Source organism: Labrus mixtus, chromosome 17 (genome assembly GCF_963584025.1).
Source record: "Labrus mixtus chromosome 17, fLabMix1.1, whole genome shotgun sequence".
NCBI lineage: Eukaryota > Metazoa > Chordata > Actinopteri > Labriformes > Labridae > Labrus > Labrus mixtus.
Window position 1 is genome coordinate 21,855,045 of NC_083628.1, and position 14,015 is coordinate 21,869,059.

Consider the following 14,015-nt stretch of genomic DNA (forward strand, 5'->3'; position numbering starts at 1 on the left):
AGCACTAGGCCAGCGGCCTTGTTCCTCAGACCGACTCACAGCCGTGCTGATATTTAGAACATCACTTCCTCTCATGTGATATTGCTTGATTGTTTTCTTCAGGAGTATTGACATACTTAACAGTACATGCAGGCACCAAGTGGAGTGTAAAAACATGATGTATGAAATGGCTCCTCTAAAAGATCTTCATTTGAACATTTCATAGTGTGTTTGCTCAAAAGCTCCAGAAAATAGGGCACCTTTTTTTAAAGACTTTATTTTGGAGCTTTTTATACCGTAATCACAGAGCTAGGACAGTGGACAGTGGATAGAGAAAGATACCAGAGAGGGAGAGTGGGGAATGACATGCAACAGAGGAGCCACAGGTTGGATTCAAACGTGGTTTGTCTGCTGTGAGGACTGTAGCCTCTGTACATGGGGTGTGCAAACTAACTGCTAGGTCACCAGCACCCAAATAAGGTCCCTATTGAGAGCTTACATTAAGAGAGACTATAATTCCACTGACCTTTTATTTTCATACTTCAATGAGATAGACTACAAACTCAAAGACTTAAGGAAAGGTAACATAACCTAAATGTTTTTATTACATGATAAAATAAATATGTAAAAGCATTCATGGTCTGTGTTTCCTGCACAGATATTTGAAGAACCATTTCTACTCATCGTCAGTGAAGCGGGGGAACACAAGTGTCCATGACACCCTGTGCTGCTGATATGAGTACCCTCTGCACGTGTGTGTATAAAACCACACAGTCCTCACAGTGAGGCAGGTCAGCGGGTATCAGAACGTGACCTGAGGCCAGGCTCACTGCAGGAGATCGAGTTTCGCCTGCAGAGACATGAGTCACATGGAGACACAGATAAACTGACAGACAGCAGCCAGGAAACGTTCACAAGAGGTTCACTGGACATCTTAGCCTGTTCTAGGGACTATGCATGATTAAAAGCTTTTGATTTATCAAACTTTTACCACAGTGATTTTATTTTTAATATGTTTTATAACACTGTGGACATAATTTATATATGGGTATGCTGTGTGGGTGTGTGTTGCACATTTGTTTTGAAGCATATTAGTGTTTGACAACATGTGAGAGTTGTACCCAGCGCTTCTGTAGACGTGTTATGATGTTGCCTCTTTAGGTCCATGTTCATAAAGTCTACTTTGGCTGCCTGTTTCAGGAGGAACTGAGAATTGTATTTTATGTAGTAAATGTATTTTGACCTGCAGGATGAGAAAGTGTTGGTATGATGAGGTTATGCTTTATATGAAGGTGCATGAGGAGAAAGGAGGGATGTTGAGAGTAAAATCAGACAGATTTAAATGGCAAAATACAACATCAATTTAAACACCAGTGGTTAAGATTTGTTAGCATCAAGCTGTGAGGATGAAGACTGCTACCGACTGATGACTGCTCTCCTAATCCCTCCCTCCTCTAAATCCCTCCTCCAAAGATTTAGAAAAACCTGCATTTGCCAAATAACTTGCAAAACAGATCTTCAAAAGATCTCCTGAGAATAAGAAAGACTTGGAGATGGCATGAAGTCACAATAAGTGTTAAAATAAACATGTAAATATGTAGAATTTGACTGAATAAATGTTTATAGCTTTTCAATGTGAGTAGGTTTGGAGAATCTCTCTTCCTTGACAAATTCATTTGGAGCCACAAAAATAATTCTCAATTTACGCTGACAAAGACAGACGATGAAAGGTCATGAACTCCTGGTTATATATTTGTGAACATAATTTATTTACATCATACAATTATTTCTGTTTTATTGGAGGATTATGCACACTGCAGTATATAAATAAAGATGTTTGTACAAACTTGCATAACTAAAGGATAAAAAACAAAACAAACTGATTAAGCAGCCGGACTGAAAATTATTAATAACCTACGACCACATGTCTCACTAAGTCACCGCGGCAACACAACCAATTAGCCTCACACAATATCTCATACACGGTCCACACACACACACACACACACACACACTTGTGTTTGATGCAACAGTCCAACACTTCCAAACTTGTGAATTTGTCACCTCACATTAAAAACGTAGGAAAACATTCAACAGTGAAGTAAAAGATGAAAATGTTAGTGGAGCTAAACCCTTCCAAAGGCAAAAAATTAATACAAGTTTGGGCTACTTGTCATACAACAACACACAGCATACACACACCACATTCTGCAAATCAAAAATTACATGAAACAAATATTACCAAAAAGAAAAAAAAACAGTCGGGCGACGTGCATTGTCTTGTAATTTCAGTGGATGCGTTTTTAAGACCTACAATGCAGGAGATACACGAGCCTGCAGTCCAGATCCACGGCACAGAGCGAGTCACAGCATTCAGCTCAGGATCAACAAGAGGACAAAACAAGTTAAGGGTCAAACTAGGTCGTGATTCTTGTGCCGCACAAACAGCAAGGAGGAAGGATTATGAGCCAGTGAGATTAAAAAAAAAAAAAAAAGATAGCAACAAAATCTCTTCTTCAAAGTCTCTTTTCTGAAAGGGGGAACAGGGTGGATCAGATCCCAGCGGCACAGAGAAGCTTCTCAGGATGATAAAAACTTACCAGGTCGTTAAGTGTGACAAAAACGGAGAGAGGGTTAGACTGTGGCCACGCAGAGAAAAAGGAAAACATTTTTGCTACTCAAGCCAGCAGAGAGCAAGCACGGCTGACACGGCACAATCAGCCAACAGCAGTAACAGTCAAGAGTCCAAACAGGCCCAAGTGTCGGAGCTCCTTCCAGGCAGAGTTCAAGTGACCTCCGGAGGATCACAAAATAGACCTCAACAGCATTTTATCTCAAAGGATAATTTTTTTTTCTTCTGAAGTCTTCCTCGGTCACGTCTCCAGTCCTCACATACATATTTTGTTTGTTCAACACAACCTTTCACATATTTTTTTTTTTAACTTGCACACAAACAAGAATAAAAGCTGAAACTATGAAACTGAACTCTCATGCACTGGGGGAAAGTCCTGAAACAATCACAGGGGGGGAAAAAGAAAAAATCCTTAAGGAAGAAGGTCAGGCTCAAGTCCATTGTGTAAATTAGATTCTTCCCAGTGTTCAAAGTTATATTCTCTGGATCTTGTCAGCAACAACCACAGGGTTCTCTTTGCGGATTTTATCAGCAGCTTCGGCTTTGTAGTCGTACGGACAGTTGTGTTTGTCGGAGTAACGATGAATTCCACAGAATATATTCCCACAGCGGCAGCCAAAACCTGAAATGCCACAGCAAAGGACAAAGTGAGTGAAATCAATAACAAGTCCCAAAGAAAGGAAAAACCCCCCTCAATTACCAACATTAGTTTTCTGCAAAGGATTGTGATGGATGGGGATTTGGTTAACAGCTTTTGCACCTTGTATCTGCTAACTGCATTTTGCTGTGGACCTTGTAACACTATGGCAGAAAAGAAAATCTTGTTGTGTAACGGCTCAGGTTTGACCCGACTGTATTGTATTCTGAGCCAGAACCATTACAGCTACCCAGGGCACTTAAGTCTTTCAACCATACAAACAACGGGTAAATAACTTTAGTAATTTAACGCTAGATTCATTTAAAGTTTCTTGCTTCTACCTTATAGGAGGTCAGAACAAGTCTGTGGCTGTTGGTGACATTTTTTTATTTCTTTATTTATTTTAAATGGTAGTGCTACAGTTAACAGACTCATTCCTTACCTGTAAGGCCAACCTTTTTGCGGCACATAAAACAGCGATTCTTCTTGGGTTTTTGGGGCTCTTGGGCGTTGGACTCTTCACTGCCAGCAGTGGAGGGATGCAAGGATGAGGATGAGGGCTGAACCAACACTGGAGACAAACAAGGAATATACTTGTAGTTACATATATACTTATAACAGTATGGTTCTCTTCTACTCATCTACACTGAGGTGTTTTTGTGTATCCCTATATGAAAAAAAAAATATATATATACATATATATTGTGATTCGGCACGAAGAATAGAGTTCATGATTTTTATTATGTGTCTGTTGGGAAAACCTATTAAATGAATAAGTCAAATCAAGGAGTGTTCCTTCTCAAATTAATACATTCATTTAACATAATGGCTCATGGGTTTATGGGGATATCCCTACCCACTTTCAATGATCAAATATCAGGGATGATCAAGTCATTGTTCTACTCGTCGGTCTGGCGCTATGGAGCAACATAGAGATGCTTTATTTTATGTCAATACAGGTATTTTCTTACTCTTAAAAAAAATAAATGCAGACACGAGTGCAGCTGTTGTCAACTCTTAATCTCGCCTTCATTCCATTCAGCTCAGTGTGAGAACATTCAAAGTCTTCTATGATGTGTTAAAGAATATTTGCCCATCTTTGATGAAGATCACAACTTTGTTGATTTTAACTCTATTAACCAGAGGATATTCACAAAGAGTTCCATATTAGGTACTTACCTGGCTCATTGAGCTCTACTTTGCTTCCTGATGCTCCTATCCCCTCAGAAGACAGACTCATCTCAGTCATCTGTTGTGTTACAGAAATCGCTGTTGACCCCCCACTGCAAGGGATAGATGTGAAAACAGGTGAAAATGGCTTAACATATAGGGAGAGTAATTTGATTAATTAAACTTTTCTTTCCACCAATGATTATTATCTTTGTATCTGTTGAAAATACATTAATGAAGAGATACAGAGGTACAGAGATGTACCATATATTTGCAGGTTGAATAGTGTTTACGTATACTTTTCAGCTCATAAATGGCCACCTAACGAGCTTTGTTTGATGCTCACCTGAGAGCATCAGCAGCATCAGCAGCAGCCGCAGCCTCAGCAGACGCGGCGGCCTCAGCTGCAACTTCTGCAGCAGCAACTGCTGCAGCTGCAGCATTATTCAAAGTGGCCTCTAACCTCTGGATGGCAGACACTTCAGCTGTGGAGCCACCACTGATGCCTGAAGAAGAAAGTTTCACCACATGTTACAGTCAGGCACAAAGGCTGGCCAATTTTGTAAGATGTTCACATGGAAACAAAGAAAAAATGAGACAGACCCAGCAGGACTTACCCAGAGGACTCAAAGTGCTGACTCCTCCATTGTTCTGCCTTGACAGGTGCTCCTTGTGGCACACCGAGCACATGCCATTAGTCCTAGGGTTGCCATAGAAACCACAGCCAGTAGGACAGAGCATAGGAACCGGGCTCTGATTGGTCTCTTGGGCCATAGTGATGTCTGCCACCTGCTGAGCTGACCTGGACACACAAACAAAAGACAAAGGCCATAGTGATGAATGTGTTGTGTGAAAACATAAAGGGTTAAATAGGGAACACCAATATGTAGAGTGTTTCTATATATGAAAGTAATTTCATGAGAATTGTTTTAGCATAAGCATTTAAAATAATTTTCCCAGACGTGGTTTTCCGTTGATTTATTAATGTCACGGTAGATTTTTACTTTTGTTAAATTTCTATGTAAAGATGAAAGCAAAACGTGTTTGTCATTTCTAGTTTTATGTTAGCAAAAGAAAAAGACAAGTAAAACCATAAATCAAGGTTGGAGTGGAAAAAAATCAGTGATTTTATTTTTAGGCCATATCGTCCAGCTATAGCTCCTTCTAAACTGTTTTGTTCAGGTTTTAAAACCTGAATGCTCAGCAATATAAAGCAGTAGCGATTTTCATAATTAGGGCTCTTGAGAAACATGTACAGGTAATCCAACCAGCCTTATAAAAACATAAAAGGCTTCTGCTTGTGATGTCATCCCAACTTCCTGTTTTAATGACTAAAGTAAAACAACCAAAAAGGGAAGTATTCACACTTCTACGTTCAGGTGTGGTGAATTGCATCAGAGGCTTCCTCCTTTCCCAATCAACACACCACTGTTTGCAACACCTTCACGTGTGTCTGTGTACAGACAGTAGTGCTCACATGGGCGTCTGTGTGGTGGATTTCCTCTGTCACAGGAGTGCAATGTGACACTGTGATCCCATTGGAGCACACACACATACACACCTAAGAGTTACCTCTGAGGCAGCGATCATGTCTATTTATACACAACCTCTAGAGCCCTGCACACATGGCTGATTTCGTGCCAGAAGTTGTATCCTGGAGAAGGTTTTCCATCAGCTTTCTAACTAGAGGGATGAAATACAGTCTCGACACTTCAGGAATTGACAGAGCTCTGGGAACAGACTCTAACATGGTAACAAATTACAGCACAACACCTGTAGATCACAACAAGAGTCGATCAGACAAAAGCCAATAATAATCACTGAGCACAAGTTACATTATTAATCTGAGTTATAACCTGAACAATATCATAAAGAGGTACAAAATCCCGATCTTTACATATATGTGTGCTCATTTGAGGTGAACTATGTATATAAATCCTCTTGTCTTTAACCCTCGGTGTCTTCCTGACAAACAACAGGCCACAGCAGTCACAAATCCACTGAGTCATGCTAACAAGATAATAGCTGCTGCTAGCAAAACCTGTTACAGAGAAGCACCAACAGAGTCCACAGAGTCCAGTTTGTTGTTGTTCTTAAGCTAAAAGACATACAAATTAAGCAGCAATCAGCACTATGTGTTGTATTCATTATAGAAGTATTAAAGCCAAAACAACCTTGTGATCTGATTCTCGTGATCTCGCTAATGATAGCATGCTAGCTGTTAGCTTCAACAGTTAGCTTTGTCTGTTCTTTGTTTTCTTCACACCTCAAGAGGAACTAAAGATTATTAACATAACTATATACCGAGGGGACATTTGAGAAAACACCCCGTGTGATAGATAAAAACAAGTCAGTTGTCACAAACAATGACGGTGAAACTTTGAGAAAGTAAACAACAGATTCACGTTAGCATGTGTACAGATGCTAGTGCTAACAGATTAACACATAAATACACGTGTATTAAAAACATCTACTTTTCTGTAGTTAAATTCTAACAACATATAAAGTCTATTACACATTCATGCCAATGCTAAACATTATCAACTAAAACTGCAACTTCAGGATTTCTTTAAGTTCTTGTTCTGGCTCAGAAACAAAGTGGTAACTTTCTTTCTTTATTTAATGTTTACTTACTGATTTTCTTTTGACCCTCTGGATGGGTTTAAACAAGGTTTACTCTCCAGCTTACAAACTAGGGCCGTCTAGGTGTGTCGTTGTTGTTTGTGCCTTGTCTTATCGGGTCTTTTCTGCCGGGGAATAGACTCCTACCTTCGGACAAACTCGCTGACGTCCTCTGTCGCTGATTTGTGGTGGCATCTGTTTTGCCTTACGTGGTGCGTTTGCGTGCTCCCTTTCCGGTGTACGTCACGGAAATTGTGACCCTGTGATTGGAAGGTATGCTTGTTGGAGTACAGCCATGCAAGATTTCAGACACAACACCTACTTCTTTCATCATGTAAACAGGCCATAACATAGCTGAGACTCTGAGTGTAACTTGTGTGATAGTAAATGTAATAACAAAGTTATTCGTACTATCCTGAAATCTAGGTTTTTCCATGATTACCACAGAGAGCTGCTTACTAAGCTCCCAGAGTTAATTGAGCTTTCTGTTCTGACTAAAGCACATTCCATATATATTAAGATGCCTGTTTTCCCTGAAGTGAAAGAAACCCATTTTAAAATAATTCACCAGATTTATCCAACTGCTGCATTTCTCAAAAACAGGTTAAATTTTGATGTGAAGCCTTCAGTGCTTTCTGTGGTGAATCTGAAGAGACTTCAGAGCACTTGTTTGTATTCTGTCCTTTGTCTCAAAGATTTTGGGTCAACATTAGAAGCTGGTTGTCGCTAAAAATTAATGATATTCCATCTTTTGATACTTCTAGTATTCTCTATTTTATGGATAATTTAAACCCTTCAATTACCGACATAGTAAATGTTATTTTACTCATGAGTAAATATCATATTCACTGTAGTAAGTGCAGAAACAGCAAACCCTCCTTTGACTGGTTTATAAATTATTTCAAACATTTTTTCTTATCTCTGAAAAAAATGAAATCCAGCAGGATTGCTAGAAAGATTAGTGCTGACTTATCGAAATTCTTGTTGTTTTGATTTCTGGCCCTGTAACTGCTCAGTAAAAAATAGTTAAACTGTAAATGTTTTACGCCGCAGACATGCAGCTACAGTCTGTGGATTTCAAAAAAGAAACTAGTTTAAATGGTGTTGCCTTCATGTGCTAAACTCCAATCCTTCATTGTAGAAGATATTCTACTTGGACTTTGACTCCCCAAGATAGACTGTAAATATTACCCAATAAAGTCGAATTGTTATTTTTTGTGGAGGATGGGGAAAGTACACTTACAAATGAGATTGCACAACAAAGAGGTTTAATTGTTGTGAGATAATATTTTGATTATAGGTGTTGAATTTTATTTTTACAAGCAATTCTATATTTGTTGTTTTGTTGCTTTCTGGTGTATGACAAAATAGTTTTGTTTGTTGTATTTGTATTTTGTCATCTAAATATGCTCCTCGGAGTAATTTGATAGTTGATAGTTGAAAAAGCTGACCAGACAACTGGAAAAAAACCTATAAATGTAATTTTTAAGACTTATATAAACAGTTTACATTAATTTGAACTTCTAAGTTGGCATTTAGGGGTTATCCCTTTAAAGTTCATGTTTTATATTTCTGATCATTCAAACATTTTGTTTAAAGAACTATCCTTATAAGGATGTTTTACTGTATTCTGTTTTTTTTGTTGCCTTTATTGCTTTCAATATAATTTTCCCATATATGAATGTTAATTATATTCTGCCTACAGTCTATTGTAAGTTTTGTGAATGGATTTATCATTGTGTTACCTTTTGAAAGGGCAGTATTTGCTTTTTGAACGTATGGGTTTAAAAAATAAGCAAAGCACTTACAGGAAAAGGAAATGATAAAAAAAAAAAAAAGTCTCGGACCACGTGACCACTAGTTGTCCTGGGGATGCATTTGAAACAGATGCGCTCGACCAATCAGATGCTCAGATAATTCCGGATGCAGCGAATCAGCGTGCAGCGAGCGAGGATTTAAACCAAGACACACACAAGCTACAAACTGCATCATCCTCCATTACGAGTCTCCGTCTGTTTGTGGAAGCAACGCTCATAACGAAATGGCTCTCCGAGTGACAAGAGTGAGTCCTTTAAACTTCACATTTTTATTTTGTCCATACTTTATACTTTGTATTCTCTCAAACTATTTTCTCACATTAATTTATATTTTTTGTACATTGTTAAATGTCCTCGTGCGCATATGTGAGGTGCGATCTCGCGCAGCTGTTCCTTATTCTGAGCCCAATTTAAATTCGGCATTTAATTAATAAAAAATAAGGGATGTATTAACGATGAATACTTTTATATTGTTTTACAGAACCGCTTGGCCTCTACCAGGACCGACCTTGGAGGAAAGGCTTGCTCGGTGACTGGGCCTGGCCTGAAGCCTAGAGCTGCACTGGGCGAAATCGGAAACATTACAGCAAACAAAGAGCCACAGAAAAAGGTAAGAGAAATGTTTGTACGTCCTTATATCCCCCTAAATCAATTGCATGTTAGTGATACTTAAATAGTGCATCTTACCACAGACACATACTTTTGTTAATATGCAGACTTATATATATATATAAGGTGGTTTAAAGGTGTAAGGCTTATTTTTTTTTTTTTTACTCTGGCTCTAAATGGTTCACCATATACCCCATGTCAGTAGACGTCATTTGTATGCATGACTAGCAGCTGTAACTTGTTTACTGAAAGCCTAACTCTAGGAATCTTATGCTTTTCATTTGATTACCTATAGGGTAAAAGTGCTTATTAAGCTGTTACTTTAACTAACTTTCGGGTAACTATTAGCATGGAATTGTTTGCTTTTTGCTTAAGTTATTTGTACAAGTTGTTTTCTGGTCCCACTAACTTGTAACTTTAATTTCCAGGCTGTCAAGACAGAGGCCACAAAGACCAAAGTCGCCACCAAAGTAGAGAAAGCAGTTGTTGAGGCACCAAAACCTAAAAATGTTGTTCCTGTTAAACCCGAGCCTGAGGTGCAGGTAAGCTATCTAGCCTTTTAGTATACAAATGGCTGCTTGGTGGATGGGTGTGGCTCTTGCGTTTTAACTTGTATGGTGTTTGAATCCTTCCAGCCTGAACCTGCATCCCCCACTCCCATGGAGACATCTGGCTGTGAGCCTGCAGACCTTTGTCAAGCCTTTTCAGATGTCATCCTTCACAACGCTATCAGGGACGTGGATGCAGATGACTACGAGAACCCCATGCTCTGCAGTGAATATGTGAAAGATATCTACAAGTACCTCCGACAGCTTGAGGTTACTTATTTTCCTCTTCAATGGCTTAATTCTTCCCTATATTCTCTCCCCACCTTTTAAACCCAGTTCTCTGTTTCCAGGTGGATCAGAATGTCAGACCTACTTACTTGCAGGGTAAGGAGGTGACTGGAAACATGCGGGCCATTCTCATCGACTGGCTTGTGCAAGTGAACCTCAAATTCCGTCTGCTGCAGGAGACTATGTACATGACTGTAGGAATCATTGACCGCTTTCTTCAGGTGCGTAACTATCAAACCTCAGCTAACCTGTGTAGAACATCTCTAATCCTCTAGCTAACAATCTCTGATTTCACTTTCAACAGGACCACCCAGTCCCCAAGAAGCAGCTGCAGCTGGTTGGTGTGACCGCCATGTTCCTTGCTTCCAAATATGAGGAGATGTACCCACCAGAGATCTCAGACTTTGCCTATGTGACAGACCGTGCCTACACCACCGCCCAGATCAGAGACATGGAGATGACAATCCTGCGGGTGTTAAAGTTTAAACTGGGCCGCCCTCTTCCCCTGCAGTTCCTCAGAAGGGCTTCAAAGATTTATGAGGTTTGTAGCAGAAACTATTCAACTGACTACTGTTGGTTTATTCAGTGACACTAACACCTCTACTATTGACTTGTTTCAGGTAACTGCTGAGCAACACACCCTGGCTAAATACCTCCTAGAGCTCACAATGGTTGACTACGACATGGTTCATTTCCCACCTTCCATGGTTGCAAGTGCTTCTCTGGCTCTTACCCTGAAGATCTTGGATGCTGGCGAATGGGTGAGTCTGACCAGCCTAGCTTTGTTAGGTATTCTAAGAGGGTGGTGAAGTGTTAGGTCAGTCTGGCGTTGACTAACAACACTGCACAAAAGGTGTTAATGCTTTTATTTTGCTGAATATAATTGCCTGAAAGATGTGCAGCTTCCAATGTGTATGGAAAATATTGCATAAAGACAAAAGTGCATGCCTTAGTTTATTTTTGTTTGCAACTTGATCTAGATCTCAAACTAGCTTTTATCATTTCCACTAACGGTACAACATGCAAGAAAAAAAATGCTCAATTAGTTTTTCTGGATTCTTCCTCAGGATGTGACACTGCAGCACTACATGGACTACACAGCAGAGAGCTTGATTCCTGTGATGGCACACATTGCCAAAAACGTTGTGAAAGTGAATGACGGTCTGACTAAACATATGGTACGTGTCAACAATGTTTGCATGAGATCTGAACATTTGGCATAACTGGTTCTCCCATCTTGGTAAATGGCTGACTTCATGTCCTAACACTGAAACCTTGTGTCTTCTGCAGGCTATCAAAGGAAAGTATTCAACCTCCAAGCAGATGCGGATTGCAGCACTCGCCCAGCTCAAGTCTTCACTGGTAAAGGATCTTGCAAAGCAAGTCACCCAGTGAGAGGACTGTTAAGCACCATGTGCTCATTTGTACAGTTGTAACTTAAACTTTTAACAAGACTGAGGGGTCGGCAAACTGAAGACCATATGGGTGGTTTGCATGTTTTACCAACTCAAAGAGACTGTTACTGACCATTTTAGAAAGCATGCCACAAGCTTTAATTTCCAATGTAAGAGCTGGCATTGGAGACTTTCTGGTACAGCCAAGGCTTTAAAAACTGACTTGCTCATCAGTGACAACAATGTCACCTTATTGTGCACAAGGACTCAGCTACGTAACTGCTGTAATGCAAATGATGTGTCAATTAATGCACTACTTACTTTGGCCAAGTGACATCTTTAAAGTTAGTCCTTGAACACAATACTTGTGCCCCTATAACCATGTGTTTTATAACTTAGTGTAGCTGAAGTGCCCACTTTCTTAAACCTTATGGCCTGCTTTCAAAATGGTCAGTATTGTGTTGGGTCCATTGGACAAATGTGCCCCCACTTTCTTTTAAATTTCAGCATTTTCTTAATGTGTGTATGGCAGTGACTGTGTAAAATGTACAGCAATACTTTTTTAAATGATTTTATGTTCTTACATGTGATGTTTTAAATCTAATTAAATGGTTTATACCAGATATCTGTTTCCTTGTCATACCTTTAACCACCACTAGAGGCTGCTCTAAGACAAGGCTACTTTGCCTCCTGTTTCAGCAGCAAATGAATTTACCTGTTGGAAGTTGCTCTTCTGACTTAAAAACAATTACATTCAAGTAATGCATGAAGCCCTCTTCAGTATTTCATTAATTGCTGCACCAGTACTCCTAAAGCCAATAAGGACTTGTTTGCATTGATGCTATTCTTTTCTTCACAAAGAGAAATTGGTGAATAAAACTTGGTCCATATGTTTCGCTGTATAGTACAACATTTCTAAGATCAAGCTTGGCTGTAAATGGACCTTAAAATATAGATGGTTATTTAGGTTACAATTTTCAAAATTTCTCCTACTTCAGCTTCAAAGTTTACATTGAGGTTGGTGCATTCAAACTAACACTGGGTTATCTTGGAAGACGTTGTGCCATCACCTACCCAAAAAAAGTGTAGCGCCTACCCTGTAAGCTTGTGATTATAAAAATGCTACTCCATCCACCCATCAATGCTCTGATATGATCGGGAGTCCAATACAATTTAAAACTGTTCCTAACTCATCTCCTAGTAATGATTTAGGTTACTGAGAGCAACTCATTGGTGGTTGATGTAGCTAGCACATGGCCTAAAGCTTCTGTAGCCTACTAGATATTTTTTAGCCTTTCATTCAACACCTTTTTACCTGGTTAAATCCAGACACTGACCTCTTAAAAGAGCCATCCTTGGCAATCTCAAAAGTTTATCTGGACACTCCCACTTAGGGTAAACCTGCTCTGCATTAACAAACCTGAGTATAAACTAAGCTGTGGGAAAGTGTCAACTTCACAGCTGACATGAAGCAAACAGGAAATTGACACGGATGATTCAGCAACTGTTGGCAAGTCTGGGCATTGTACTCTTTCGAGCTGTGTGTCATCACTTCAAAGAGATCCAGCCTGCCTATTCACGTCCCAAAACTGTATATGTAGTAGTCTTCATCGGATGTGCAATGTAGTCCACCTTTTGTTTGTATAATTCTTTCAAATATAAATAACTTCTATTTCATAAGGCAGGCGCAAAGGAATGTAATGCACACTGTCGTTCTTTTAATGAACTTATTGGCAATTTCTTTGGACCAAACCATTACCAAGTGTGTGTGTGTGTGTGTGTGTGTGTGTGTGTGTGCGCATCACACTCCAGGCCACCCCTGCATTGTTTTGCCTTTGACTTGACACAGTAATAACTTCCACCTAACTATTATGCCCCCGGCCCAATGAAAACTTGGGTGGAAGAAAGAAATACAATGTGAACAGGCAAATCTGAAAGATTTCTGGGCAGCCTGTCCTACAGTTTTCAGGAGTGCATAATGTGAACAAGGCTTCAATGTGCCTTCGTTACATGTTTTATCCGCTAGAGTGCACTGGCGAGCTTATTTGAAACCAAAACCTTCTCTTTTTTTCTTCTTTTTACAGCTTGATTAACACAGAAAACATCAAAAAGCAGAGATCTGTTGCATGCAGTGCTTCAGAAAATTGGTAGTACTGTTTCCCGGCCTGTTATTTGATCTGTTTATTTCTAATCTGTGTTTAAATATATATTTTGTAAGATGGAATATGGTGTTCTGATCACACATTAATATAACATTAATGACTTCATAAAAATGCATAACAACACAATAAAGATATAAAAGAGCCATGAAATACATTT

At 39.4% G+C, this 14,015-nt stretch overlaps 2 protein-coding genes across 3 annotated transcripts; one reads left to right on the forward strand and one right to left on the reverse strand.

Annotated features, from left to right (window-relative positions):
- Window positions 1-1,713: 1,713 nt before the first annotated feature.
- LOC132992033 (AN1-type zinc finger protein 5-like) lies at window positions 1,714-7,318 on the reverse strand. Of its 2 annotated transcripts, none has more exons than XM_061061124.1 (6): window positions 7,188-7,318; window positions 5,036-5,220; window positions 4,765-4,924; window positions 4,428-4,531; window positions 3,691-3,819; window positions 1,714-3,233 (listed from the first exon to the last, which is right to left on the reverse strand). In XM_061061124.1, the coding sequence occupies exons 2-6, from the start codon at window positions 5,190-5,192 to the stop codon at window positions 3,085-3,087; spliced, it is 699 nt and encodes a 232-aa protein (XP_060917107.1). In that variant the 5' UTR covers window positions 5,193-5,220; window positions 7,188-7,318; the 3' UTR covers window positions 1,714-3,084. The 2 variants fall into 2 exon arrangements, with proteins under 2 accessions (XP_060917107.1, XP_060917106.1); XM_061061123.1 differs by having other exon boundaries at window positions 7,053-7,239.
- A 1,630-nt stretch (window positions 7,319-8,948) lies between these two features.
- Window positions 8,949-11,822, forward strand: ccnb1 (cyclin B1). The gene is made up of 9 exons (XM_061061451.1): window positions 8,949-9,102; window positions 9,339-9,467; window positions 9,895-10,008; window positions 10,102-10,284; window positions 10,365-10,523; window positions 10,607-10,843; window positions 10,923-11,063; window positions 11,370-11,480; window positions 11,593-11,822. Exons 1-9 carry the CDS (start codon window positions 9,082-9,084, stop codon window positions 11,695-11,697), a joined length of 1,200 nt encoding a protein of 399 aa, XP_060917434.1. The 5' UTR covers window positions 8,949-9,081; the 3' UTR covers window positions 11,698-11,822.
- Window positions 11,823-14,015: the final 2,193 nt, after the last annotated feature.